General features: G+C 39.4%; 1 protein-coding gene and 1 long non-coding RNA gene across 6 annotated transcripts in view; one reads left to right on the top strand and one right to left on the bottom strand.

The window, feature by feature from the left end:
- crfb4 (cytokine receptor family member b4) overlaps positions 1-26,584 on the bottom strand; it is a 143,865-nt gene that overhangs the window by 47,251 nt on the left and 70,030 nt on the right. For all 5 annotated transcript variants that reach the window (XM_087267152.1, XM_087267153.1, XM_087267150.1 and 2 more), the window contains 1 exon segment: positions 12,978-13,144. In XM_087267152.1, coding sequence (XP_087123278.1) covers positions 12,978-13,144 — 167 coding nt within the window.
- LOC141376095 (uncharacterized) lies at positions 15,014-19,481 on the top strand. The gene is made up of 9 exons (XR_015944792.1): positions 15,014-16,202; positions 16,305-16,542; positions 16,646-17,201; positions 17,324-17,400; positions 17,492-17,625; positions 17,772-18,020; positions 18,148-18,319; positions 18,405-18,554; positions 18,697-19,481. It is a non-coding gene; the product is annotated as an uncharacterized LOC141376095 (long non-coding RNA).

Consider the following 26,584-nt stretch of genomic DNA (forward strand, 5'->3'; position numbering starts at 1 on the left):
AGCTGCTCAAGTTAATGCGTCATTTTTAATTTAAAGTAGGCTATTTAAATATTTAAGTATAATAAACTTTTATACACGTTTATCAGTTTTAATAGATTTAACAGTGCACTTGTGTGTCTGCCTTTTTATTGATCAAGTGATAGAAGTTGATATAACATTTAGAAGGTAAGCAGTGCTAAAAATACTTTTTAGAAAGAATAATAATTCCATTAATACATGTCAAAGGTTAACCTAATTATTTCTGAAAAAAGGACAAGCCATTCTCATACGTGACTTTGTTCTGTGTGTGACAAAAATGTAGGCAATATCTATGTTTCCATCAAAATATATAACGTAAATTTGTGCAAAACTGGAATAACGCCTGAAAGATGCCATTTTGAAATGGAAAACCCAGAGTTTCTCTCATTTCAGGGTTAAAATACTCTGAGTTTTCACTTAACCTACTTTCTGAAACAGGCCCATGGTGTATTGTGATAGTTTATTATTGTATTTTGAAAAGTAGTTTAGAGGTTTAGTTTTACAATGTGTGATATTAAGCATGGAATTAAATGTTTTCCCAATTGTGTGTTTTAGGTGTGTTGGTGCGTTAAGAGTTTAGTAAACTTGTTAAATGTATTGAAAAATCTGTCATAGCCATTGTAAAAAACTGTATTGTAATCGCGGTGCTTTTTTCTTCTTGTATATCTTGCAGTGATATCCCTTTGCAAAAAAAGAGTCTGTACTGCAGCAATTTTGTGTCTTTGTTTTTTTTTTTTTTTCTTACATAAACTGTAAATTTTTGTCAAGCAATTTTTTTCTTCATTTTTTTATTGAATTTTTGCAGTAAAAGCAAGAAAATGCATGCATTTACTAAACCCAACAAAACAAAACGATAGAGAAGCTTCAAATATAATGGCAGACATGACACATTAAATAATGCAGTTTCTGTAATTTTAGCTAATGATAGTGTTTTTTTTTTTTTTTTTTGGTCAATGTGTTATGATTGACTTAATGTTTCTGTAGGTAGAGAACATAGGCTCTATTTTGACGGTCCATCCGCAAAACGGAAAGCGCAGGGCGCAAACTCATTCAGGGTGTGTCAGAATCCATGTTTGCTAATTTAAGGATAGGGAAAATCCGCTTTGCGCCATGGCGCATGGTCTAAAAGCATTGAGTTTATTTTCTTAATGAGTTATAGGTGTGTTTTGAGAATAAACCAATCAGAGTCTTATCTCTCATTCCCTTTAAGAGCCTTGCGTTGCGCCATAAGCGCATTTGCTATTTACATGACGTAAAGTAAGTGTAAGTGAAAAAAGCCTTGCGCCACATTGTGCCGGGTGTATGATAGGGCCCCATGTGTTAGTTTTTTAAGACATTATTTCATTTTGAAACATGTTTGCAGTGTTTTGTTGGACATGGTGTATTGTGCTAGTTTATTGTTGCATTTTGAAAATTTGTTTTGTGGTTTAGTTTACTATGGAACAAAATCAATGCCTAAAGTCTTGAATTAAAAAGCTTGTTGAATATCACAAACTAAAAAAAATAATACACCGTATTAACAAGTTCTTGCATTTCAATGACTTGAATTCCAGGGTTTGTATTTTTAGGTCCTGAAATTTAACATATCTGTTTATTTAAGCTGTGAATATTTCAACGAAAAATATTTCAAACACTTTTTCATACTTAAAAATTCAATAATTCATATTAAATTTTCAGATTTCACTTACAAAATATTCAATACCCTTTAAAAATACGATGTATAATATTCAAAAGGTCATTTTCAGTTCATTTTATTTCAGTTCAAATATTCGCGTCCATAAATTCAGTGGATCAAATTCGACTGATAAAATTCAACATTACATCCGGGAACTGCAGGAGAACCAATAGATTGCTGATTGAAGATCGCCAGCTGCTCTAGCTTTCACCAGCAGGTGGAGATGGAATAATGTAAGATTTTTAACCCAGTAAACAAGCGAGAAAAAGGCTAAAAAAGGCACAAAAGTAGAATTTAATATTAATATCAATGCCTTGGACATTATAAATAATAAAAAGTATGAGTTGTGGGGAGTCAACGGATCGTTCCAGAACCGAACAAGTCACAGACCATGTTATCCTTAAAAGATTGGTTGGTGCCTACATGTCTGAGCTTTGTTTTCATTTTCAAAGCAATCCACAGGCACCCAGCAAAAGGCAATCCACAGGTCAACATCACAGTTGCGTGTTAATTAACTTTACACCTTAAAACAATAAGAGGCTCTACAATCAAAAACCCACCAAACCGGTTTTTGAGAAGTACCTTTTGGTTTGCGTGTCCTTTGGCGTCTGCAAGGAATACACATTCTCAGGCAGACACAGAAGCGATCAGAAACGCTTGCAAAGTTTAATGGACATACAGTAAAACTGTGTTTATTTGAGTAATGTATGTTTGCTTTATGTTTCTGTAGGTTTTTGTGTATACATGTTCCATGTGTTTAACAAAACTGTTATGGATAGTTATTGAGTAATAGCCCTCAGTGACAAATGAAATCTACAGAATGTTTGTGAAATACTTCATGTTTGGTATCGATTGAAAGCTAGGAACATTTCAAATGCATTGGTTTATATGAAGAAACCATACTATGAAAAGTGTTTATGTTATAAGACTTTATTTTAACCACTATGCTATCAAAGCAGCACCCACACCAGGTGTCAACCCGGCCTCCTAGAGGGCAGAATTGGGGTGTGACTCCACCCCGCACCTTATCTGATTGGACAAGCATTGTGTAGACCCAGCCTCTACCAAAGCCTATAAAACTTTGAACAAAGGAATTTCATCGTCGTCTTTTGCCGGTCATCTTTGCCAGTCGTCACCGCCGTCGCTGCCAGGACGTCGCTCTTCTCGTGCTGTGGCCGTTACATCGCCTCGCCCGAAGCCTCGTTACATCACGGAGCAGACCGCGACCTTCACTTGCTGCCGCCTCGACCCCCGATCTGCTTGTGCAACCGCTTCAACAACAAGCCATCGGGTCAACACATCCAAACTCTGAAACTCATCCTAACTACAGGAACCCAGGAAGGACTTCGAACGCCGCCTTGTCCAACATCCGTATCCCTAGCAACCGACTAAGGAAACCCCTCTTCACCGACAAGGGAATTCCATCACGTCACTGAAGTTGCTACGCTGACCAATCAGCTTCGCCGGGATTTCCCTTTGGACCAGTCGAGGAAACCAAATTACATCAGAACGCAAGTAGCACAAACAAGGTTTCTATCCATTGCTGACTCTGGTGTGAATTATGTTTAAGTAGTAAAGAATAGCGAAATTCTCTGCTTTTATGGTTTCTCTCAGGTTGCAATGCTAAGAACTTAGCAAAGGCTAGAAGTTAAATCCACTCAGTCAAAACTCTCCTCAAACTGCTTGTGCGTGTGTGTATGTATGTGCGTTTGTTTGTTTTACGTAGATTAGTACTTTGTGTTATAGAGTAGCAATAAACTTTTGTTTCGTTTTAAGATCCGTGTTGGTGTGTTGTGTGCTTTATAAGTTAATGCCTCAGCTTCAGATACTGCTACCTTGCTTATTAAATAATTAGATACTGTTTTTATATTGTTATTGTTGGCCACGTAATAATATAATACAGAATTGCTTTACACTAAACGTTCTATTTGCTGGACAAATACTAAAGTTAAGTGTAAGCTTTAAATAATTCTATGTGAATCATGTTCGAATCTTTGATTCGAATCCCCAAAGTTTAAACATGATTTAAACCAAAGAGCTGATTCTTACATAGTGGTGGAGAATAATTCGGGCAAGCAGATCTAACTTTTAAAGCACAAAATCCCGAAATCACGTTGTTAATCTTTTCTATTTTTGTCCGGAAAGAATAGATCAGAAAGAACAGAAGTTTTGCTACTGCACAATTTCATTGTGGTACCATTTGTTTTATTGCTTGACTACATTTAGTGTTGTTAAGAAAGTAAAACTTCATTTAAGTTGTCCGCCGAGACACACTGTAAGCCGCTCTAAAGCGCATGCAGAGAAAGACAAAGCGTATTCCTTTGTGCTTATCTCATAACGTTATATAAGGCCTTCACAGTATGATTTCGTACGCTGCGATTCCCGGATGGAAACTCAGCTGTGTTTTCTCCTAGTAACTGATTTAGCATAGCTAACTAAATTCATGTTGCCCTGTAATTTGCTAATATTAGTAAATTATTTAAAACGCGGAGCTCAGAGAAAGCTGCCTAGCGTAGTTTATAGGAGAAGTTTTGAAATTGATCAATTAAAATTGTGGTTTGAATCCACGGTTGTGTTTGCAGTCTAAACAGACTTAACACAGAGTGCTGAGATCCCGCATATCTCTGTCACGATTTGTATTAATCTCAGAAATCCTGTTGATTAATTTATCTCACTTTCATGAGTTGAGATGGTTCAGTACTGTTAAGATATAAAATCTAACAAGTGCTTTTTGCTTGAACAGTGTGAGATGCGCCGTCATCTCAAGTGATACTGTGAAATTTACTATTATTCCACTTTGTGGTCGTTGCCATAGCAGCAACCTTGGTCCGGAAGTACAGAGAGACTTGCCGGAATTACATTCAAGCGTGCATGTGCAGTCCGCCAGCGCCAGCTTGAATTGTAAACAAAGAGCATAGCGTGAAGCTAAGCTAAACTAACGCTAACACGTTTGCATTGAAGTCTATGCATTTCCAGTAGCAGCGAAGGCTAATAAATAGCACGTAGCATTTAGTGGTCTTAAATGCATTGTATGGCTGATGTTTAAAATAACTCTTGCATCTCAGTTATTTCTCTTTACTCACCTTGGAAAAGTTGACAAACGCAAAGTTAATCAAAGTGTGCACGATCTAACTGCTGAGTTTAATCACTACTATTTTATTTTATTTTTGTTTTTACTGCTGTACTTGGCCTGTTGAATTTGATCAGTTTGAACTCACATAAGCTGTTGGTTTTATTAGTGATGAATTATAGTTTTGTTTTCATTACTATAAATTAATGCTCTCTGACCTGTACAAGTATAAATACTTTTTCCATTCATCAACATCTAGGAACACCCATTTCCTATAATTGTTGATTTATACGGATAAGACTCACTGATTAAATAAATTATAATTGTTTAATTTAATGATAAACTGCATTAAATGTTACTCTAACCAACTTCATTGTTTTGAATTTTTAATTTCATTAATGGTTCATTTATGCATGGCTCTATCATTTTAATAACAATTATTAATAAAATTTAGTCATAAGTGTTCTTATCAATCTTAAAGATAACTTAAAAAAGTTATTACCCCGTTTCAGATTGAAAGTTAAGTTCAATTCAAAATTGAATTTAGTCTATTAAATTTAGTTTATTTTAAGCCTGCTTACAGACAGTGCTCCCCCTGCTGCTTCATTGATGCAATTGGACAGTCCAGCCCAGTGAGCTGTAAGGTACCAACCTAAGTCATCATTGAGCCTAGTCTTAGAGCAGTAGCCCTCCAATTAGCCAACTTCAAAAGGAAAATTCAGATTTTTCTAATACGTAGGCTAAGTGGTTACTATATAACACAATAAAACCAACACTTCTTGTAGTGTCAACTCAACAGCGCCACCTAATGCTAAGAGAAAACTAACTCCTTTGTTCTCTCTCTTTACTTACTATCTTCTTTTAACTAGACTATTGATGCTGGTTTAAGGATTGTGCTTGTGAGAGTCAAAAAGCAGAGAATTTTAGAAACATTTAATAGATGTTTGGGACACTTGAACACTTTTAATTGTTGAAATTGTCTGATCTCACCCCTCCTTTCTCACTCATCAGGTCAACAAGAGGATAGGCGTCGTTAGATCCAATTCTAAACACGCATCCAGAAACAATTTATTTGGTGTACGGAGTCAATCCTATTCAGAAGCCAATACTGTTATTGTTTTCCTACTTTCTGTCACTTCAGAGGAAAGTTAATAGCAACTTCAGTCCTGGTATTTAGAAATCTTAATTTTATATTTAACAAAAGCTAAAGGAACTCTCTCTCTAGGAAAGTGGAAACTACAGATTTTCACCCTACTCCTTAGTCTCCTCATCACTTTTGTTTTCTTTGTTCTCTCACTGTGTCTGTGCTACTGACTCTTTCCACAGAGACTACCAGTTAGACACGCGTACCCACCAGAGGGCCACAGTTCCAGAGAACCACACTTAACTCAACATTAGAACACACTTAACATTGCACATTAACATTTCTCCTTTTCTGTTTGCATTGTTCTACCTTGTTTTTTCTTTCTCCTCTCTATCTCTCTTCAAGGTCTGTGTCAGTTAAATTCTAAGTCCTCCCCCCTGCCGCAAAAGATGGCTCACTTCAAAGATCCAGTTGGCCTCTGGAAGGACCTGGAATGCTGGCTGAGCGTTGTAACAGGCAGTCTCCTCCCTAAAGCTGCCGAAACACTGCAGCCCCTGACGCAAAACCAACTGGATGAGAACATAGACAGCATCATGAAGCAAGACCCAAGTCAAAGCTTCAACCACAAGGAGCTGGCCAAAATCACTGGTACTTTGAGTCACACACTCATAGCCACCCTCAAATTGAGTGACAGACACGCCTCCCAACTCCAACACAAGCTGACACGCCTGCAAGCCCGCACCGAGCAGCTAGAGCTAGAGGCTCAGGAACGTCTGAATCAACCAAATGAGATGGATGAAGGTACCACAGAGGAGATCGACAAACTACAAGAAGCTTTAACAGCCGTCACAGAAGAAAGAGAACAAGCCAGAGCAGACCACGCTGACGTCGCTAACAAGCTAGATTACGCTGAACAACTACTGAAAGAAGCGAAGGTGGACTTAAGAGACAAGAAGGCCAGAATCAAAGCCCTTGAAACTCACCTGAGCGAAGCAAGACATGAGATCGACAGACTAATGCAGGAAGTGGATGACATCAAAGAGGAGTCTGCCAGTGAACTCAGGCATGCCTATGCACTGCGCTATGAACCTCCAAAGACAAGATGTGCACCAGCCTCGCCCCTGCCAAGCAGGACAGGATCCCCTGTCCCTGAGCTCTCACCTATTGAAAGAGGTGAGAAACCATGCCGAAGATCTTCGCCAACACCTTCTGAAGAGCCTTACCTTACCCCACAGCGACGAGAGCCTGTGATAGCCAGTCACAGATCGTCATACAGTCTGGACCTTAAAGACCTTGACAAGCTGGCCAGAAACATTGGCAAGTTTACTCCAAGTGTGTCAGGTGGGTTGGAGGTCCACGCTTATTTGCAAGACATTGATTTCCACCTGGAAATGAGACCCAATGTCTCTCATAAAGAAAGACTGTATTTGCTTCGAGCCACATCCAGCACTGAGGTGCGCAGCTTCCTGGACCGACAACCGGCTCGGGTAAAGAATGATTATCGCTTGCTCCAAGAAGCCCTCATCAGAGAGTTTGCAAACCCTGAATCAGATCAAGGACTGTTAAGTGCTCTGGAGACAAAACAAGCTCGCAATGAGTCCCCACATGCTTACTATAACCGACTCAGGCAAGCCTTTTTCGGAACTCGCAACGAACCGAATATGGAGGAAGACCTGAACTTTAAGATTCTCTTCCTGAGAAACCTCCATCCTGCAGTAAGCCAACATCTCGGAGTACTCGCATGCCCACGAACAATGAGCATCCAGCAATTGCGAGATTTGACACGGAAAGCCCACGACAAACAAAAGATGGTGTTAGAGAAAAACACTAAACCTGCCACAGTTTTTGACTTTAACACCCATCCAGAACTGGCACTAGAGGGTGCCCAACGCTCAAACAGCGTGAGACCACTATCCCCAGCGTGGAATGCGTCTCCGTCCAATAGACAACAGAACTCCTACGCTGACACGAGATTCAAACAGAGGAACAGTCACTGGGATGGACCGCGTGGACAACGACGCTCACCTGAACACCACCGGGAAAGAAACCAATGGGGGTCGAACAAAAGCTGGTCACCATCCAAGGGAAGACATCAAAACCCTGTATCATCAAGTCCAAGGAGTCAACAAAGGTACTCCAAACATTTCCACCCTGACAACGCTCAGACTCAATCCCAGCAAGAGGAAAATACCCCACCGGGATTTGACCCTCAAGAACTGGTGAAATTGATGATGAAAGAGTTTCTCAAATGCATAGAGGAGGACAGGAAACGGGAAAAGGAAAAAGCAGATTCAGCCTGACTAGTTGCCGAGCGGAGAAGCAACAACCACCTGAACCAACAAACACTTGCAGGTGAAAACCCTCAGGTTTCTAAAAGTGCCATTCTGGTCGTCTGCCACTCCTCCGACAAACCTCAGTTCAGTCCTGAAACCCTTCCTGACCCATGCCAAACTCCGGTACCTCCATTACTAGATGAACATTTGACTGCTCCATCATCATTAAACAACAAATGGGGGAGGACCACAACTTGACACAGATCAACTGTTCTACCCTCTACATACTAACATAACCTTTGACATTCTAGGGAACACCTAGTTAAACACAACACTAATACTTTCTCCTCTTCAGCACTGCTAGAACAACCTCTAGTAGAGAGGATCCACTCCACATTTGCAACACTGTTTTGCTGGTTTTTAACCTACCTTGTTTTGTTGCATCACTATGCCTCTTCATTTCTTTCTTTCTCTCTCTCTCCCTAACTAATTTGCAGTTCCAGTCCCCTCTACAGGGAACTCCTGTAAATTCATTCACAGGGCCTAAAAGTAGGATTGACTCCTTTTCCCAAATTAGTATCAATTGCTGCAGAATTATTGCTCATTTAAGTTGAAGCTAGCGCCACTACATACTCGCAATGAAGTAAACTAGCTAAATAACTAAATTTGAATTATTTCAGGCAATGTTACACTACACCTTGTGTTCTTAACCCGAACAATTTAAGCTAAAACCTGCACCAGAACTCAGTCTATGGAATGGAAATGTGGTTTGTGTCTTGTGTGTCTGTTCTCTCTCTACCTATGCCTCTTGTTCCAGTATCTGCCGATGTTCATGCCAGGAACATCACCATCCAAATGGGGGATGTGGGGAGTCAACGGATCGTTCCAGAACCGAACAAGTCACAGACCATGTTATCCTTAAAAGATTGGTTGGTGCCTACATGTCTGAGCTTTGTTTTCATTTTCAAAGCAATCCACAGGCACCCAGCAAAAGGCAATCCACAGGTCAACATCACAGTTGCGTGTTAATTAACTTTACACCTTAAAACAATAAGAGGCTCTACAATCAAAAACCCACCAAACCGGTTTTTGAGAAGTACCTTTTGGTTTGCGTGTCCTTTGGCGTCTGCAAGGAATACACATTCTCAGGCAGACACAGAAGCGATCAGAAACGCTTCCAAAGTTTAATGGACATACAGTAAAACTGTGTTTATTTGAGTAATGTATGTTTGCTTTATGTTTCTGTAGGTTTTTGTGTGTACATGTTCCATGTGTTTAACAAAACTGTTATAGATAGTTCTTGAGTAATAGCCCTCAGCGACAAATGAAATCTACAGAATGTTTGTGAAATACTTCATGTTTGGTATCGATTGAAAGCTAGGAACATTTCAAATGCATTGGTTTATATGAAGAAACCATACTATGAAAAGTGTTTATGTTATAAGACTTTATTTTAACCACTATGCTATCAAAGCAGCACCCACACCAGGTGTCAACCCGGCCTCCTAGAGGGCAGAATTGGGGTGTGACTCCACCCCGCACCTTATCTGATTGGACAAGCATTGTGTAGACCCAGCCTCTACCAAAGCCTATAAAACTTTGAACAAAGGAATTTCATCATCGTCTTTTGCCGGTCATCTTTGCCAGTCGTCACCGCCGTCGCTGCCCGGACGTCGCTCTTCTCGTGCTGTGGCCGTTACATCGCCTCGCCGGAAGCCTCGTTACATCACGGAGCAGACCGCGACCTTCACTTGCTGCCGGCTCGACCCCCGATCTGCTTGTGCAACCGCTTCAACAACAAGCCATCGGGTCAACACATCCAAACTCTGAAACTCATCCTAACTACAGGAACCCAGGAAGGACTTCGAACGCCGCCTTGTCCAACATCCGTATCCCTAGCAACCGACTAAGGAAACCCCTCTTCACCGACAAGGGAATTCCATCACGTCACTGAAGTTGCTACGCTGACCAATCAGCTTCGCCGGGATTTCCCTTTGGACCAGTCGAGGAAACCAAATTACATCAGAACGCAAGTAGCACAAACAAGGTTTCTATCCATTGCTGACTCTGGTGTGAATTATGTTTAAGTAGTAAAGAATAGCGAAATTCTCTGCTTTTATGGTTTCTCTCAGGTTGCAATGCTAAGAACTTAGCAAAGGCTAGAAGTTAAATCCACTCAGTCAAAACTCTCCTCAAACTGCTTGTGCGTGTGTGTATGTATGTGCGTTTGTTTGTTTTACGTAGATTAGTACTTTGTGTTATAGAGTAGCAATAAACTTTTGTTTCGTTTTAAGATCCGTGTTGGTGTGTTGTGTGCTTTATAAGTTAATGCCTCAGCTTCAGATACTGCTACCTTGCTTATTAAATAATTAGATACTGTTTTTATATTGTTATTGTTGGCCACGTAATAATATAATACAGAATTGCTTTACACTAAACGTTCTATTTGCTGGACAAATACTAAAGTTAAGTGTAAGCTTTAAATAATTCTATGTGAATCATGTTCGAATCTTTGATTCGAATCCCCAAAGTTTAAACATGATTTAAACCAAAGAGCTGATTCTTACAGAGTAAAATGAGTAAATGAGGGTTTAGTCATCTATATTTGCCCTTATGTAACGGAAGCCAGCTGGTGATCGCGTAAAGCTCACCCCTCAGATCCAGGGACAGACGTTGTTCTGCAATCTTATCGGAGCTTGTCTCCCATGCTGGCTCGTTACCTGCTCGGACCGGTGCGGTTACTTGCACATAATCCGTCTTTTGATGAATATGATGTTACACATTGTCTATCTTTATTGACTCTTTCTTCCATAGACGCTAAGTATTATATTGACAGCTAAAGAATATAAACTTAAGCGAAACAGGAGAGGAAATATTATAATAATAATACAAAATAGATAAACATTGACAGGGCTAAGAACAATTACGAACAAAGATTTTCAAAACCAGAGAGATTTTATGAGAATGTCACAAAACAGTTTACTTGGAAATGTTAAACAGAGAGTTCAGGTATGATTTAAGGTTGGTTATGGATGGGGCGTCTGATTTAAAATAATTTAACATGCGAATGCATTAAATGAGCGTCTCATTCATTGAAATGCAAGAACTTGTTAATACGGTGTATTATTTTTTTCAGTTTGTGATATTCAACAAGCTTTTTAATTCAAGACTTTAGGCATTGATTTTGTTCCATAGTTTACAATGTGTGATTTTGTGCATGAAACGAACTGTTCTGCCAATTATATGTTTTAGGTGTGTTGGTGCATTAGGAGTTTAGGAAACTTGTTAAATGTACTGTCATAGCAATTGTAAAAAAAAACTTTAAGATATCCATAAATTTTAATTTACTATGTCTGAGTAGCTTTATAAAATGTTTAGTTTATGTAAAAAAAAATACAGGCACAAAATTGCTGCAGTACAGACTTTATTTGCAAAACGACATTACTGCAAGATTTGCAAACAGAAAAAGCACCGCAATTATAATAAAAAAACAAAGTAATCGTCTGTATTTGGCCACATGCTCTCATCCACATCACACCGGATATCTTCTCTGGCAAGGTATCATGGGAAAAATTCTCTTGTTGTTCATTTTCCACACAAGATCAGCCCAAAGAGTCCTCTTTTAGAACATATGATCATGTAATTTGAAAAACCTGAATGTGGTTCCTAAAACGGAAACTGCTGTGATTTATGTACTAACATAACTGTAATAAGTTGATTCTCATTGGCAATGGAAAATAATACAGAGAATATATTTGTGTTTCCATGCATGATATGAAAAGCTGTTCAATTTGACTTTAGCCTATAAGTTATGTTTAGAACATAATGTTATCTGCTCTTCTGACATACTGTGTGAAAGCATTTGTAAATTTGACAGTAAAATTACATTCTTCAAGCATTTGAAATTGGTGTTAACTGTATGCATTTTGTATCAAAGCAACAAGAAATGTCTTAATTGTATAGCCTACAAAGACGGATGCTGTACTGACCGTGTTAAGAGTTTAGGAAACTGTATTGAAAAAAAAAAATGTATTAAAAAAACTGTTGTAGGCAATGTAAAAAAAAATAAAAACTGTAAATAAGGTCACTGTGATGGCCGTTCCAAAATCTTCAGCTTGCATCTTTTAAGAAATCCTATAGTGGATTTCAAGGTAAGTTAAAGATTATTGTCCTCTTAAAAAGAAATGGAAATGGAAAGAAAAAAAACTTTCACATTTTGCAATGTGCGTGTGTGTGTATCTGTGTGTGGTCCATTTTTGACAGCCGCATATGTGTATCTTATCTAGTTTGAATGAGGTGTTTACTTCAATAATATGCTTATGTTTAGTGTTTAGTGTCCACCAGTGTGTGCACAAGGTGGACAAAATATTGAACAAAGTATTGATAAGCTTTAAAATTGCCATTTACTAATGACAGCTGTTGCTATGCATCAGATCTAACAAGTTGATTAAGGTCTAAAACTTATAAAGTGCCCAAACGTTTGCACAGTGCCATGTTAATGTCTTTATTTATTTATGTTCAATTTATGAGATAAGAGATAACTATGCATCAATGTTCGCTGAAAAACATTGTGCATTTTTTCCATTTTTAAGAGAGACTGTGTTAACATCTTTTCATGGATTATTTAAGTTTTCTTTTAGACTGTAGATTGATGTGGGATAATCAATCAATAAAAATGATTTTGGAATAAAACTGAAACATTACAAAGTGTTATAAATGTAAGAGTATGCTACTGAAAACGTATTTGAACACTAATTTAAACCATTATAGTAATATTTTCTTAATATTTGTGTAAAAATCTGTCTTACTCTGAAATATTTCTGCTCCAAACAAAGTCAAATTAAACAAGGTACTTACTTATTTTGTCCACTGCAACTTGTTTAGTCTCCACCCAATCAGATGTTTCTCCATCTAGTTCTGTCCGAACACGAAGTTGGTAAGAACCAAAAATGGTAACATTGTCAGTAAAGTCACAGGTTAGCGATGAGCTGTTTTGACAAACTGGATCATAACCCCTCCACCCTCTAAAAATGAAAAAGAATAAACAAGAATTAATACTACAATTGTATTTATATAACACATTACAACCTAAATGGCTGTATAAGGTTCTTTACAAAAATAAAGCAAAATGACACATTAAAAGGTGCAGTAGGTGATTTTCTTCAGAAACATTTTTTTTGTTGTGCTGGTTGAAAGTCTCTTCACATTCCAATAGTAAAGATTAAAGTAAATGTATTTATATGTATTTTCATATTCTAAGTAAGGCATAAAACTAAAAATGTTCATCCAATTAAATTTTGTAAGGCCGACAATTCACATAATTCTGATAAGTAGGTTTGTACAACTGTGCATCTCTGTTCATGCAGATCTGCCAATTGCGCGTACACATGCTGCTGCTCGTTTATGCGGACACGAGAGAGAGAGAGAGAGAGAAAGAGAGAGAGCAGTCAATACCAATGCTGAATCAAAACTTTTTAAAATCATGAAATCAATATCGAAGTTACTTTTGCACACTGGAAAGATGACACCATGGCTGATGTATTTCTTTTAGACACGTAATGTTATGTTTTAAAACTGTTTTAGTCACGCAAAGCTAATGTACTGTAGATTGTGTTGTTACAAATGGGTTATATGTGCAGAAGTGTAGTTCATTCATTCATTTTCTTTTCAACTTAGTCCCTTTATTAACCAGTTAAACTCTGCTGCTATTTTTGGGATTTCCGCCTGAATTTTGCCTACCAAAATTTAAAAGCTTCCCAAATCCACATGCAGAGTTGTAAATGCAAAAATTTTAAATTTCATAAAACACTATTAAAAGTGTCTAAAATATCTTTATATGTTGTCTGTGTCATAATAAACACCTAAAAAAGAGGTGCTTTTTTGGTATTTTTAGTTTTTTTTAATAAACTCAAATTTGAAAGTGTACCTTTTAGGTTCTGTGTGGTCTAGGGTGCTGTAATTAATTTTGGTGGTTCCTTCACATGTCTGTAGAATGGCCCTGAAGCGCACAGCATGAAGCCTGGTTTATACTTCTGCACCAAGTGACCAGCGTAACCCACGGCGCATGCAACGCCCGTAGCTGTGCATTTATATTTCTGCACGCTGTCTCTGTTGGTTTGCATTAACACTTCTGAAACGCTAGTTGGCAGTGAGGTGTTTATGTTCCTCTGTGTCAAGTTTCTTCGCTGGTGTTTTGCATTTTCTGAATGCTTCCTAAATGTACAAGTGGCTCAAACTCGCTCATTTTGAGGGAGGAACCAGCGGACGAGCAACAACTTTAACTATGAGGTAAACACAAAAAAAAACTTTCCATTTGGAGCTCCTTCACGGAACTCCACACTTGTATACAATCACTCCATCGGGCTTGCGCGGCTCTCGGTCCCGCCCAGACTCATCAGCGTTACCAAGCCGACCAATCACAGAGCTTGCGCTACGCTTTGTTGCGAGGTGTAGTTAAATTTTTTAAGAGGTGCAAATCAACTACGCCGACGGCCACAGAGTAGAGCTATGCGTCAACGCCGTAGCATACGCGTGCGCTTGATGCAGAAGTATAAATCAGCCTTAAGGTAAGAGATGACAGCAGTCTGTGCTATCTTTGGCTGCTTTTTGATCATAAATGTATTGTTTTTACTTCTGCACCATGGAAACATCGCGATTCATTCGATAACTATTTGATATGTGAATATAATTAAGTAAAAAGAATGCTAGAACCATATGAGCATCGGCAAGAGCTTTCATTTGAGCTATAACCTGCACATGTGTCATATATGAACCATATGAAAAATATGAAAATGAACCAATGTTCAATACCCAGCTCGGGTATCCAAAATACTGTGTATTTAAAGGGCACCTATGGTAAAAATCTACTTTTCAAGCTGTTTGGACAGATCTGTGTGTTGGTATAGTGTATAGACCATCATACTGGGGTGATATGTACACACCCAGTCCTTTTTTAATTTATCTACAAATAAAGGGTCAAAACAATTGGAGCTGCTTTTTTAGACCGACGTAGAAAAATAGAAACATTGTAATAAAGCAGTAACCAGTACTGGCTACAGCTAAAGTTTGTTTTGTATGTGGGATGTTTGTTGTGATGTGTATACTGTAATGTTAAGCCGAAATGAATAGCATCTGCGGCTAAAGCTACTTCGGATGTTTGTTTGCGCGTGTTTACTGCTATTGTGCTTTTCTAAAACAGTCTACATACTCTAAGCTGTAAGTGGTAATGTGTACATGAAGAGGTTTTAGCCATTAGAAACAGAAACCGTAGAAAAATAGAAACATTGTAATAAAGCAGTACTACTGGCTACAGCTAAAGTTTGTTGTGTATGTGGGATGTTTGTTGTACTGTAATGTTAAGCCGAAATGAATAACATCTGCAGCTAAAGTTGCTTCGAATGTTTGTTTGCATGTGTTTACTGCTATTGTCCTTTTCTAAAACAGTCTACATACTCGAAGCTGTAAGTGGTAATGTGTACAGGAAGGGCTTTTAGCCATTATAAACAGAAACCGTAGAAAAATAGAAACATTGTAATAAAGCAGTAACCAGTACTGGCTACAGCTAAAGTTTGTTTTGTATGTAAGGTGGTTTGTTGTAATGTGTATACTGTAATGTTAAGCCGAAATGAATAGCATCTGCGGCTAAAGCTACTTTGGATGTTTGTTTGCGCGTGTTTACTGCTATTGTGCTTTTCTAAAACAGTCTATATACTCTAAGCTGTAAGTGGTAATGTGTACATGAAGGAGTTTTAGCCATTAGAAACAGAAACCGTAGAAAAATAGAAACATTGTAATAAAGCAGTACCACTGGCTACAGCTAAAGTTTGTTGTGTATGTGGGATGTTTGTTGTAATTTTTTCACTGTACTTGCACGTGGTCTGCAGTTGTTTACAATAAGATCGGTATGTTTTCAGCAAAGAAAGGTCATTTTAAAAAATGTATGTTTTCTTACAAAGGCCACGACGTTGACACAGAGCAACAAGGTGGATGTTGCTTGCCAGACAGAACCATTTCACATATCTTTACACAGTGTTGGTACGCAGTTGTTGTTTAGGACGCTTCAGGCCAAACGCAGGAGTACAAGTAAGTTAAATTTTCTCTGTTTATTTTAAGTTGCTGCATTAGAAACATTTTTTACTATCTTTATAAACGTGCACTGAGATTAATCATAAAATTACACTATAGGTGTCCAGACAACAGTATCCAGTTTTGAACTGACTGTACCATCAGCATCCTCTACTGCATTTATGACTTCGACACCCCTCAAACCTTCATTAAAAAGACCTCGTCTGAAGCTGGAGGAGGAGGAGGAAGAAGAAGCCGAAGAAACTCTAACAGAGTCAAAAATTATAGCCCAAGACTCGTATGTGACATTTGACCCTGCAGAGGAATACACATCTGCAACTGAACCAACAGACTTGTCGTGAGTTTATGCATTATGTAAATTATTTGCAAGATTGTGTATTGTCATCATAACATTCATCATCTTTTTTTACTTATGTACATGTATATATTTATTTTTACAGAATCCAAGAATGCCCAGTTCATAAGATAGCCAAGTTCATTGTCTATGAAACATGCCTCATGGAGCTCTTCAGTGACTGCCCAGTGTGTCAGAGTAGATGTAATGTAAAGTCACAAAGGCTTGGGACATTTCTTAGCGTACAGCAAGTCTACCCACACTGCGAGTTTGTTAGACAATGGAACAGTCAGCCAATTATTGGTAGTACTCCAGCTGGCAACCTGCATCTTTCCGCTGCAGTGTACTTGAGCGGTGCATCATTTTTTGTAGTTGAAAAGCTAATTATCTATCAAAATTTATCACGTTTCTTTTAGAAACACAATATGAATTTTGTCACAGGGTGCATGCACATTGTACTAAAAATTCTCCTCTCTGTTGTCAGGTATTTGCTGCAATGAAACTACACATTTTTAAACACGATTCATTTCGTCGACATGCAAGACTTTACATTGAACCTGCTGTTGTCCACAAGTGGAGAAATTGGCAGAATGAAATACTAGAACAGCTCAGTCGAAGAGAGAATGTGATCGTTGGAGGAGATAGGAGGGCTGACTCCCCAGGTATTTAGACAAAAGATTTAATTTCTAATTAAATACTGTCTAATAACAAAAATAAATATGAAATACATTACAATTATTCCAAAAATGTGTTTAAAATAATTATGTACGGTTTGTTCTTGAAGGCCACTCTGCCAAGTATGGGGGTTTTACAATGATGGACCTTGCAACTAACACAGTGGTCGACCTACAGTTAGTCCAGGTAATACAGAAAAGTGTTATGTGAACTAGCATAATATTTTGGATGGAAAATATGTAATTTTTTTTTTTTTACCTTATTTAAAATTTTATAGAGTAATGAGGTGGGCGGCAGTTACCATATAGAAAAAGAAGGCCTAAAGAGAAGCCTTGACCTGTTGGATGCCCGCGGTGTTCGTCTGGAATGCATTATCACAGACAGACATCCTCAAATCTAGAAATATCTTAGGTATCGAAATGTCACACGTTTTTTGATGTGTGGCATATCAAGAAAGATATGTAATTTAGCATTCATCCAAGATCAAATTGCCATTTACAGTTCTTACATGTGTTTTATTATTTTTTTGTTGGTCTTTTTTTTCCTTTAATTTCCAGGAATTTCCAAAAAACTGGACAAGATATGTCAGATAAAGCGGTGTGAGAAGTTACGCAAATGGTTACGTAGCATCAAAAACCACATCTACAGGACTGCTGCATCATACACAAACAGTCCTGAAAGAGTGGCAAAGTGGACCTCTATCTTGAACCATGTAAAAGACAAACATGTACATGAAGACCCCAATTTTCCGGCTTGTCTGCATCCGCCACGGATAAGCAGAGACAGGAACAAATGACTGTCGGCTGGTAAGTTGTATACAAACAAATAAAATATTTTTCTTGATAAAACTAATGCAAAACAGAGCTTGTTTCTTTGTTCAGATTTGTTTTCGGTTCAGACTCTAATAACCTAAATACATCTTTACTTCTTCAGCAACGATGCCATTCCACAAGCTGGAGAAAGTTCTTGCTAACAAGAGAATATTAAAGGATGTGGCCAAGCTAAGTCCTCACCACCAGACGTCAACAGTTAAAGCTTTCCACAGCGTCATACTGCGGCTTGCACCCAAAAATGGGGTATTCCCATTTCTGGGGATGCTATGCAGGTAAAGCCACTGATCAGAAATTTATATTTACAATATCATACAGTCTTGTCATGGTACGTCATTTACATTTTTTTCTTTTTGTTAGGTTGAACTTGGCTGCACTGCATTACAATAAAAATGTTGGGCATCCCCAGGCCACATCAGCAACTGGTAAACCCCTTTACAAGCTTGCCTTACCAAAGAAAAAAGAAAGGAGAGTATAGGGTCCGAGAAGTGAAGACACAGCAAATTTTCAGTATGTATATAAATATTCATATTTTTATTAATATTTCAACAAATAAAAAAATATAAATAATTGCACTTTACATTCACAATACACGTTCACTACTCAAAATACAAAATTAAATTACTAAAAAGATAACTGTTATATTGCACAGGTTATGTAGAAGAGCTGCTGGACCTCATCTTCAACGAAGTGTTAGTGGACCCGTCACCCTATGTTAATGAAGTGTTGGGAATTCACATACCACGTGCTTTATCATCAGCTTACGATCGACCTGAGATGGTGGAGGCTATCTCCAGCAGGGTGACCCGCTTCAATCAATAGATATCCTAAAACCCACATAGCTGCCCTGCTCTTCAGGAAACTGTCTGCGAATCTTCAGCACCACACATGCAGGAATCACAACACGGACTCTCCGCCCGAGGAAACCCCAAAACCAGCTCACAAAGCTCTGATAAGCCAAAAAAGCGGGACTGTCTAACAGAGACATAATAATGAAACATTGTTTTAGAAATTGCACTACAATTTGAACTTGGGAGTTAACACAAATACAATTTTATTTTTGATTGAATAACTAGCTTTAACAACATTTCAGAAGTCATATTTCATTTATTCAACTGCCAATGTATGTTTGATATGTTTTTATGTGTTTGTAGATATACTTTCTAATGTTCATGGACAATTGTATTTCATTCAACAAAGTGACACAACTTGGAGTTTATATTTATATTTGCACAAGGATACATTTTGTATATGCCAATCACACTTTAATTTATACTTCAATATAAAGTTTTTATATGACTCAGAAATTGAAGCATCTTTTCTGAAGGTTTAATGTTTCTATGCCATACTGATTTTTATATATTTTTAAGAGTTTTTAAATTAAAATGTTTAGTGACTTTAAAATATTTTTTTCAATAAAAAGTACATACATTACTCAACATTTTATGAAATAATTCAAATTGTCATTTCAGAAATAGCAGCAATAAAAATAAGGTACGTATTTCATTTCTATTGACATTGAGGTAAAGTTGGTTTTATATTAATAATAATAATAATAATAATAATTCGTTACATTTATATAGCGCTTTTCTGGGCACTCAAAGCGCTTTACACAATGGGGGGGAATCTCCTCATCCACCACCAGTGTGCAGCATCCACCTGGATGACGCGACGGCAGCCATTTTGCGCCAGACCGCACACCACACACCAGCTGATTGGTGGAGAGGAGACAGAGTGATGATATGCCAATCATGATATGGGGAGGGTTAGGAGGCCATGATGGACAGAGGCCAGTGGGCAGATTTGGCCAGGATGCCGGGGTTAAACCCCTACTCTTCAGATATTCAGACATTCTCTTTAATACTATCATTTCAGAAAAGTATTCTTTGCAAATTCTAAATAGGGAAATCTTGTTAGCAGCAAATGACAAAGTAGAACATTGTTTACAGTAAATTAGATAGTGTTAATGTTGTTTACAAGTCATACTTGCATGCTAAATCCAATCGAATGTTCAAAGTACCATGGCAAACAATACAGGGACTTCTGAATGTGCGAATATAAAACCAACTTTATCGCTATTTTATTGACTACACAGTGTAATGTCCTTAAAAAGAACGCGAGCATGCAGATCATGAACATCTACAAGGTAACCTGCTATTCTTTCTATTTATTTAAACTCACTTTTGCACATCACAAAGTCGCAGGGGACCTCGCAGGGGAAGTCTGCTTTGTATATATTCGATGCATTTTGCAAGGAATAAATATTGAAGCAAACGGGATCCATTCCTGGATGCTCCGTCATGCATGAGGGTTGCACTTCCAGTTGATCCATTCGTCTTCTAACCTTATTACACGACACATAGTTTTGCTGTTTATTATCTCATTCGATGTCTTTAGAGAAGCAACGTTAACATAAACTGGAAATTAACTTGCGGTACCTCTTTGCAGCATACATTTTCAGCATCAATTGGCATTTTTTCACAATTGTCACACAAGCACCTGCCAATATTTGTCAACGTCAATATTTATGAATTACAAATAAATCATACCAATGCAAAATTTATCTTTGTGGAAATCTTTATGTCTTGTCTGTGTTTGTTGAAAGACCTGTGATGTGGCGCACGACGTTCGCTAACTTTATCAAACAAATTACGGATGACGCATGCATCATTACATAGCGGCTGTAAAAGTATAAAAAGACATAAATTATTTTGTATGTACCACTCTGACACATTCTGGCAAATTCGGATTATAGATTCCTCAACAGTCGACTCTGCTTGTTCTGTGTCCGAGTCTGGGTCGTACATGTACAGCTGAATGCTGTTCCTCTCACTCATGTTGACTCTTCCTGTCTGCCTGTGTGATGCAGTGAACAAAGCAGAGGCGCTTTTGGCTCCGCCCCCTTGTTACGTTGGGCGGGCAGTCGAAACTTATTATCATGTTAAGCAACACACCCCAAAACAGCAACCTGTGTACACGCCTCTAAATTTACACTTTTTAACATAGCATAATACCAATATCTGAATTGCGTTTTGATCTGAACCTACATTCGCACACTCAGAAGAACCATAATATTAGTATTAAATCTCAAAAAAGGGCTAAACTATGTGCCCTTTAAGTGTAAATAACTTTTGTACAGTAGAATAAAAAAAGTGATGCATACGTGCATAAAATATAAATTCTACACTTTCAAATGAAACCACTTATGGGGGTCTGGTGCAACGCTAGCCCTTTAAATCTTAAAGCAAAACTCGATGACGTCACGGACCCAGTACCGGGTCCGCAAAGTTTAACTGGATTTAACAACAAAACATAAGCACATAGCACTATTCTGCCTAGCCTACTTTACTGAGAGATGGTTGGTTTTATATTCAAATTGGTTTATTTTTCAACAGTGACAACCTGTGATGTGCTCACTATATTGTTTACCATGTTACTTTGAATATTCGGTCTGAAATAGCATGCAAGTATGGCTTAGTAATAAGTGTAATTCCTCCACATTGCCGGCCAAGCACTAAGCAGAGTCGCTTTAGGACAGCATGTGAGAGAGGATTTTCTGCTTTAATTTTTAAGGTGCAGTTGTTTCGTGTTTCAGGAGGCATGGCTCTGGATGGCAGGGGAGGGACTGTGTTTCAATGATATTATGCTAACTGGTTCACAGTATTTAGAAAACAATAATTGTCATGGTTCGTAGGTTCTGGAGAATATCTTTTTAGCTGAAATAAGGTCCAAAATACCACATTGAATGGGCCTTACATTTGAGTAACCAGTCTTGTAGGCTAGAAAATTTACTTCACAATTATGTGAAAATTATTCAGTTCTCTTATTCAAAAAACATTACAATGATTTACATAACGAAGCGTTTTGAAAAATCCGAAGAGGCCATTTTCATTTTAAAACGCTGCTGTTCTTAGTGTGGATGAGGGATCTGAGCTTTTACCTCAATGTTAAGTAGCCTACACACAGTTCAGTCTTGCATCCTTTGCTTGTAAGTTCAGACTTCGCAAGTTTGATATGGAAAAAAAACTCCCGAGGACACATCGGGTAAATCTTAGGGAAAACTGTACTGTATAACCTTATTCACATCACCCTGGCTACGTTGTTTCACTTTCTTAACAATAAAATGAAAACCAGATAAAAGGAACTGCCTATTTTCATTTTGATACTAGCAACTTAAAAGACACTAAAAATGTTGTCGTCATTGTGTAGCTGCATATTTATATGACCATCATCTTCATGCATATTTATAACTAAACGGAGCCTATTACATTACTGCCTCCTTTAATTTTCATTGAAAATATGAAAAATATGCAATCTGTTTCAATGAATATCTGTTTTAATAATCAATAATTGCCATTATAAAAAGTATAACGTAAAATAGTTCTACAATATAGGAAACAAACGCAAGCAATCAGTTAATATGCAGAATTAGTGTCCACGGTTACATTAATTAATATATTTACCTAACTTATCTTTGCACTCAGCCAAAACACGTTACCTGAGTAACGTAAATAAGTAATAAATTCAAAAGACAAAAGTTGGGGAATAAGTCGTCAGATATGGACAACAAGATAAACTGAATATCACGTTTAACAAATATAGTAAGATTAGATCCAGCTGTAGATGCTTGATTAAAAGTCCGACATGCACAGCTCTCAAATGAGAAGATGTGCTCGAAGCATGCTGCAGTGCATGCCTCTAAAACTGATACATATTAGTGTAAACTGGGCCTAAATGCTTGTTGTATAATTTGCTGTATTAAGACCATGTAAACACTCTCAGTAAACAATATACAGTGATCAGCATATACAGCAAGTACACACCTCACAAATCTATCTTTTAAATTTGTATTTTTAATAGGAAGCTATACAATATTATATTTGTGCATATACTGTCACACCCTTGGTCTGATCATGCTGTCTGTTTCCCATTTTTGTCTACATGTGGCGAGCGCACATGAATGTTTATTTTGATCACTCCCATATCGCTCCTCCCTCTCGTTACCCCATTTTCCTTCTATTAAGATTGATTTTCACTCACATGCACTCTATTAGTGATCCCTTTCATGTCCCATTTATTCCCCTCTTGTGTGTAGTCCTGTGCTAGATTGTTGTTTGCGAGTGCGCTTACACCAAGCCACTATCGTCTTGTCTCGTCTTGTCTTCTGTCGTTGATATCCTATCCTATTTTGTCTTGTTGTGCTGCTCCACGCCAGAACTGTCTACTTTGCACTTTGCCTCTCCTTAACCTCCTCGTCCCAGGCCGGACTGCTTCAACTTCATGGAGCCTACCGGCTTCAACTGACTGCCGGCTTCCTCTCCCTTGCTCACGCTCCACTTTCGCATTCCCCATGCGGCCACGCTTCAGCACGCCCCCTGCCGGGTAACAGCATTATAGACTCTATTGTTTGTATACCTTTTTTGGCTCACCCCGGCTGTCTTTTGCTTTCTCCTTTTGTGAACGATCCGCCCCCTTTTGTGTCTGGGGACAGGACCCGGTCTCTGTTGTTGAGGACTTAACAGCGCCCTCTTCTGGGAGTTTTTCATGCAGTTTTTTTTTGTTTTATTTTTCTCTTATTTTTCTTTGCAAGAGCCCAGTTGTATTTAGATTTTTCTCTCTAAAGCAGGTCGCACACCAGAAGCGCCGCGCAGCGGCATGCATTTTAAAATTCTAAACATAGGTTTTTATCAGGGTACACACATTGGCGTTGCAAGCCGGCGGTGCCCGGCCATGACTCAGGACGCAGTTCATTTTTCAGCCGCGCCACAGAGCGCCATCTGATTAGTTTAAATATCATGTGAATGTGTGCATCTGGTGTGCGATACTTTAAACTGTCATGTGCGCGCCGTGTCGCGGCGCCGAGCGCCGCTTTTGGTGTGCGACCTGTTTAGGGGTTGTTTTCTGATCAAGAATAAACTTTTCCTAACCTGCACTTGTGTCCGCCTGTGTTCCCCAACAGAACAATCTAGCCACAATAGACGCAGCGGGTTCGGATCCAGTCCTTACTGCAGTCACCCAGCAGGGTGTGCTGCTAGGCCAGCATGAGGCAAGGTTGACCAACACCACTAGGCAGATGGAGTACTTGGCCAACCAGGTAGCTGATTTAACCGCACGTATTCATGAGTTACAGCACGATACAGCCCAGGGGGGGCAAGTGGACCCTGGCACTCAGCATCCACATGAACCCCGATGAAACAACCCACCACCTTACGACGGGGACCCCAACTCATGTAGAGCCTTCCTTTTTCAATGCTCTGTGGTGTTTGCCTTACAGCCACATACCTACACAGCTGAAAGAACAAAGGTGACCTACGTTCTGACGCTGCTCACATGCAAGGACCGTGATTGGGGAACCTCAGTCTGGGAAATCCAAGCTCCCTGCTGTGCATCAGACATGAAGATTTTAGACAAAAGATGGTGAGGTTGTTTGACAGATCTGCCCAGGGGCAGGAGGCAGGAGACCAGTTGGCTCGTTTGTGCCAGGCAGGCAGGTCAGTCACAGAGTATGCCATCCAGTTTAAGACCATGGCAGCTTCCTGCAACTGGAATCAAGGGGCCTGCATGTCCATGTTTCGTGCGGGGCTTGAAGAGGAAATCCAGGACGAGTTGGTCACCATCGACCTTCCTCAAGATTTTGACGATCTTATCAGTATGGCCCTACGGGTAGAAAGACATTTGTGCTGTCTTCGCCAACATCCGGCCTTCCGGCACCCTGGAGGATGGAGGACACATCTTCTGCTGCTCCTGAGGCTGCTAAAACCACTTCCTTGGGTTCGGAGCCCATGCAGATGGGGCGTCTTTGGCTGACTCCCCAACAGAAACAACAGTGCCTTATCCAGGGCCTGTGTTTCTACTGCGGCAAGCCAGGACACTTTGCAGTGGCTTGTCTGTTAAAAGTTGTGGCTCACCAGTGAAGATGGGGACCCTGGTGAGCGCTACCCCTTTATTGCATTCCCCCTCTTTTTGAACTGTTCTTCCTGTATCTGACCAGTTTGGTGACTCTTTTAATTCTGCTTCGGCCTTTGTTGATTCCGGGGCCGAAGGTAGTTTTATGGATAGTTCTTTAGCTACCTTGTGGGAAATCCCTGCACTTCCTCTTTTCAATCCTATTCCTGCTCGCTCTCTTAATGGCACCCTCTTCACCACTGTATCCCATACCACTCCTCCCCTACATATCATTGTCTCTGGCAATTACCATGAGGTCACCACGCTGCTCCTCCTAGATTCGCCTAGGGCCCCCATAGTTTTGGGGCATCCATGGCTGATGCAGCATGGCCCTCACGTTGATTGGTCAAGTAATTCAATTTTGTCTTGGAGTCAGCATTGTCTTGCTTCGTGTTTGGATCCTGCTGCTTTTTCCTGTGTCTGTGTGTCCTGTCTTACAGGTGGAGGCTGCTGATCTGTCTGGGGTACCGGCGGAGTACCTTGACCCGCGCCGGGTGTTGAGCAAGTCTCGGGCCACTTCCCTGCCTTCGCATCGTCCTTACAATTGTGCCATAGAACTCCTCCCAGGCACTTCTCCGTCCAAGGGTCATTTGTTTTCCCTTTCTGGTCCTGAGAGAGAGGCCATGGATAAATATATCAATGAATCACTCAAAGCCGGTCTCATCCAACCCTCTTCCTCCCCTGCAGGTGCCGGGTTCTTTTTTGTCAAAAAGAAAGATGGCTCCCTGCATCCCTGTATTGATTACCAAGGTCTTAATGACATCACTATCAAGAACAGGTACCTCTTACCTCTTATGTCTTCTGCCTTTGAACTCTTGCAGAGAGCCAAGGTCTTTACCAAACTTGACCTCCGGAATGCTTACCATCTCATTCGCATATTCGCCTTTAACACGCCTACGGGACACTTCGAGTACCAGGTCTTACTATTCGGTCTGTCGATTCTCCGGCGGTCTTTCAGGCCTTGGTTAATGGTGTGTTGAGAGACATGGGTTATCATTTTGTCTTTGTGTACCTTGATGATATCTTGATATTCTCTCCGTCTTTACAGGTACACACCCAACATGTCCGCCAGGTGCTACAACAGTTGCTGGAGAATCAGCTTTATGTTAAGGCGGAGAAGTGCGTTTTCTACGTCCAGTCGTTTTTTTTCTTGGGATTTATTATTTCAGCTGAAGAGATCCAGGCAGACACGGTATCCAGGCAGACACAAGGTAAAGGCTGTTGCCGAGTGGCCAATTCCAGACTTTCGTAAGGCTCTGCAGCAATTCCTGGGGTCCTGAATCTTTCTGAGCGAAATTACGACATAGGTAATAGGGAATTGTTGACAGTCAGGTTGGCCCTGGGTGAGTGGCGTCATTGGTTAGAAGGTGCAGCTCAGCCTTTCCTGGTCTGAACGGATCACAAGAACCTTGAATATATCCATTCAGCTAGGAGGCTGAGTTCCCGAAAGCTGGGCCCTCTTCTTTGGGGCGATTTAATTTTACCTCTGTCTTAAATATTAAGCCAGATGCTCTCTCCCGTCTGTTTGAGGCCCCAGGGGAGAAGGAACAACCAGACACCATTTTACTAGGGCTGTAACGATACACCAAACCCAC

The sequence above is a fragment of the Danio rerio genome, chromosome 9, assembly GCF_052040795.2.
Source record: "Danio rerio strain M-AB ecotype USA chromosome 9, GRCz13ab, whole genome shotgun sequence".
Classification (NCBI taxonomy): Eukaryota; Metazoa; Chordata; class Actinopteri; order Cypriniformes; family Danionidae; genus Danio; species Danio rerio.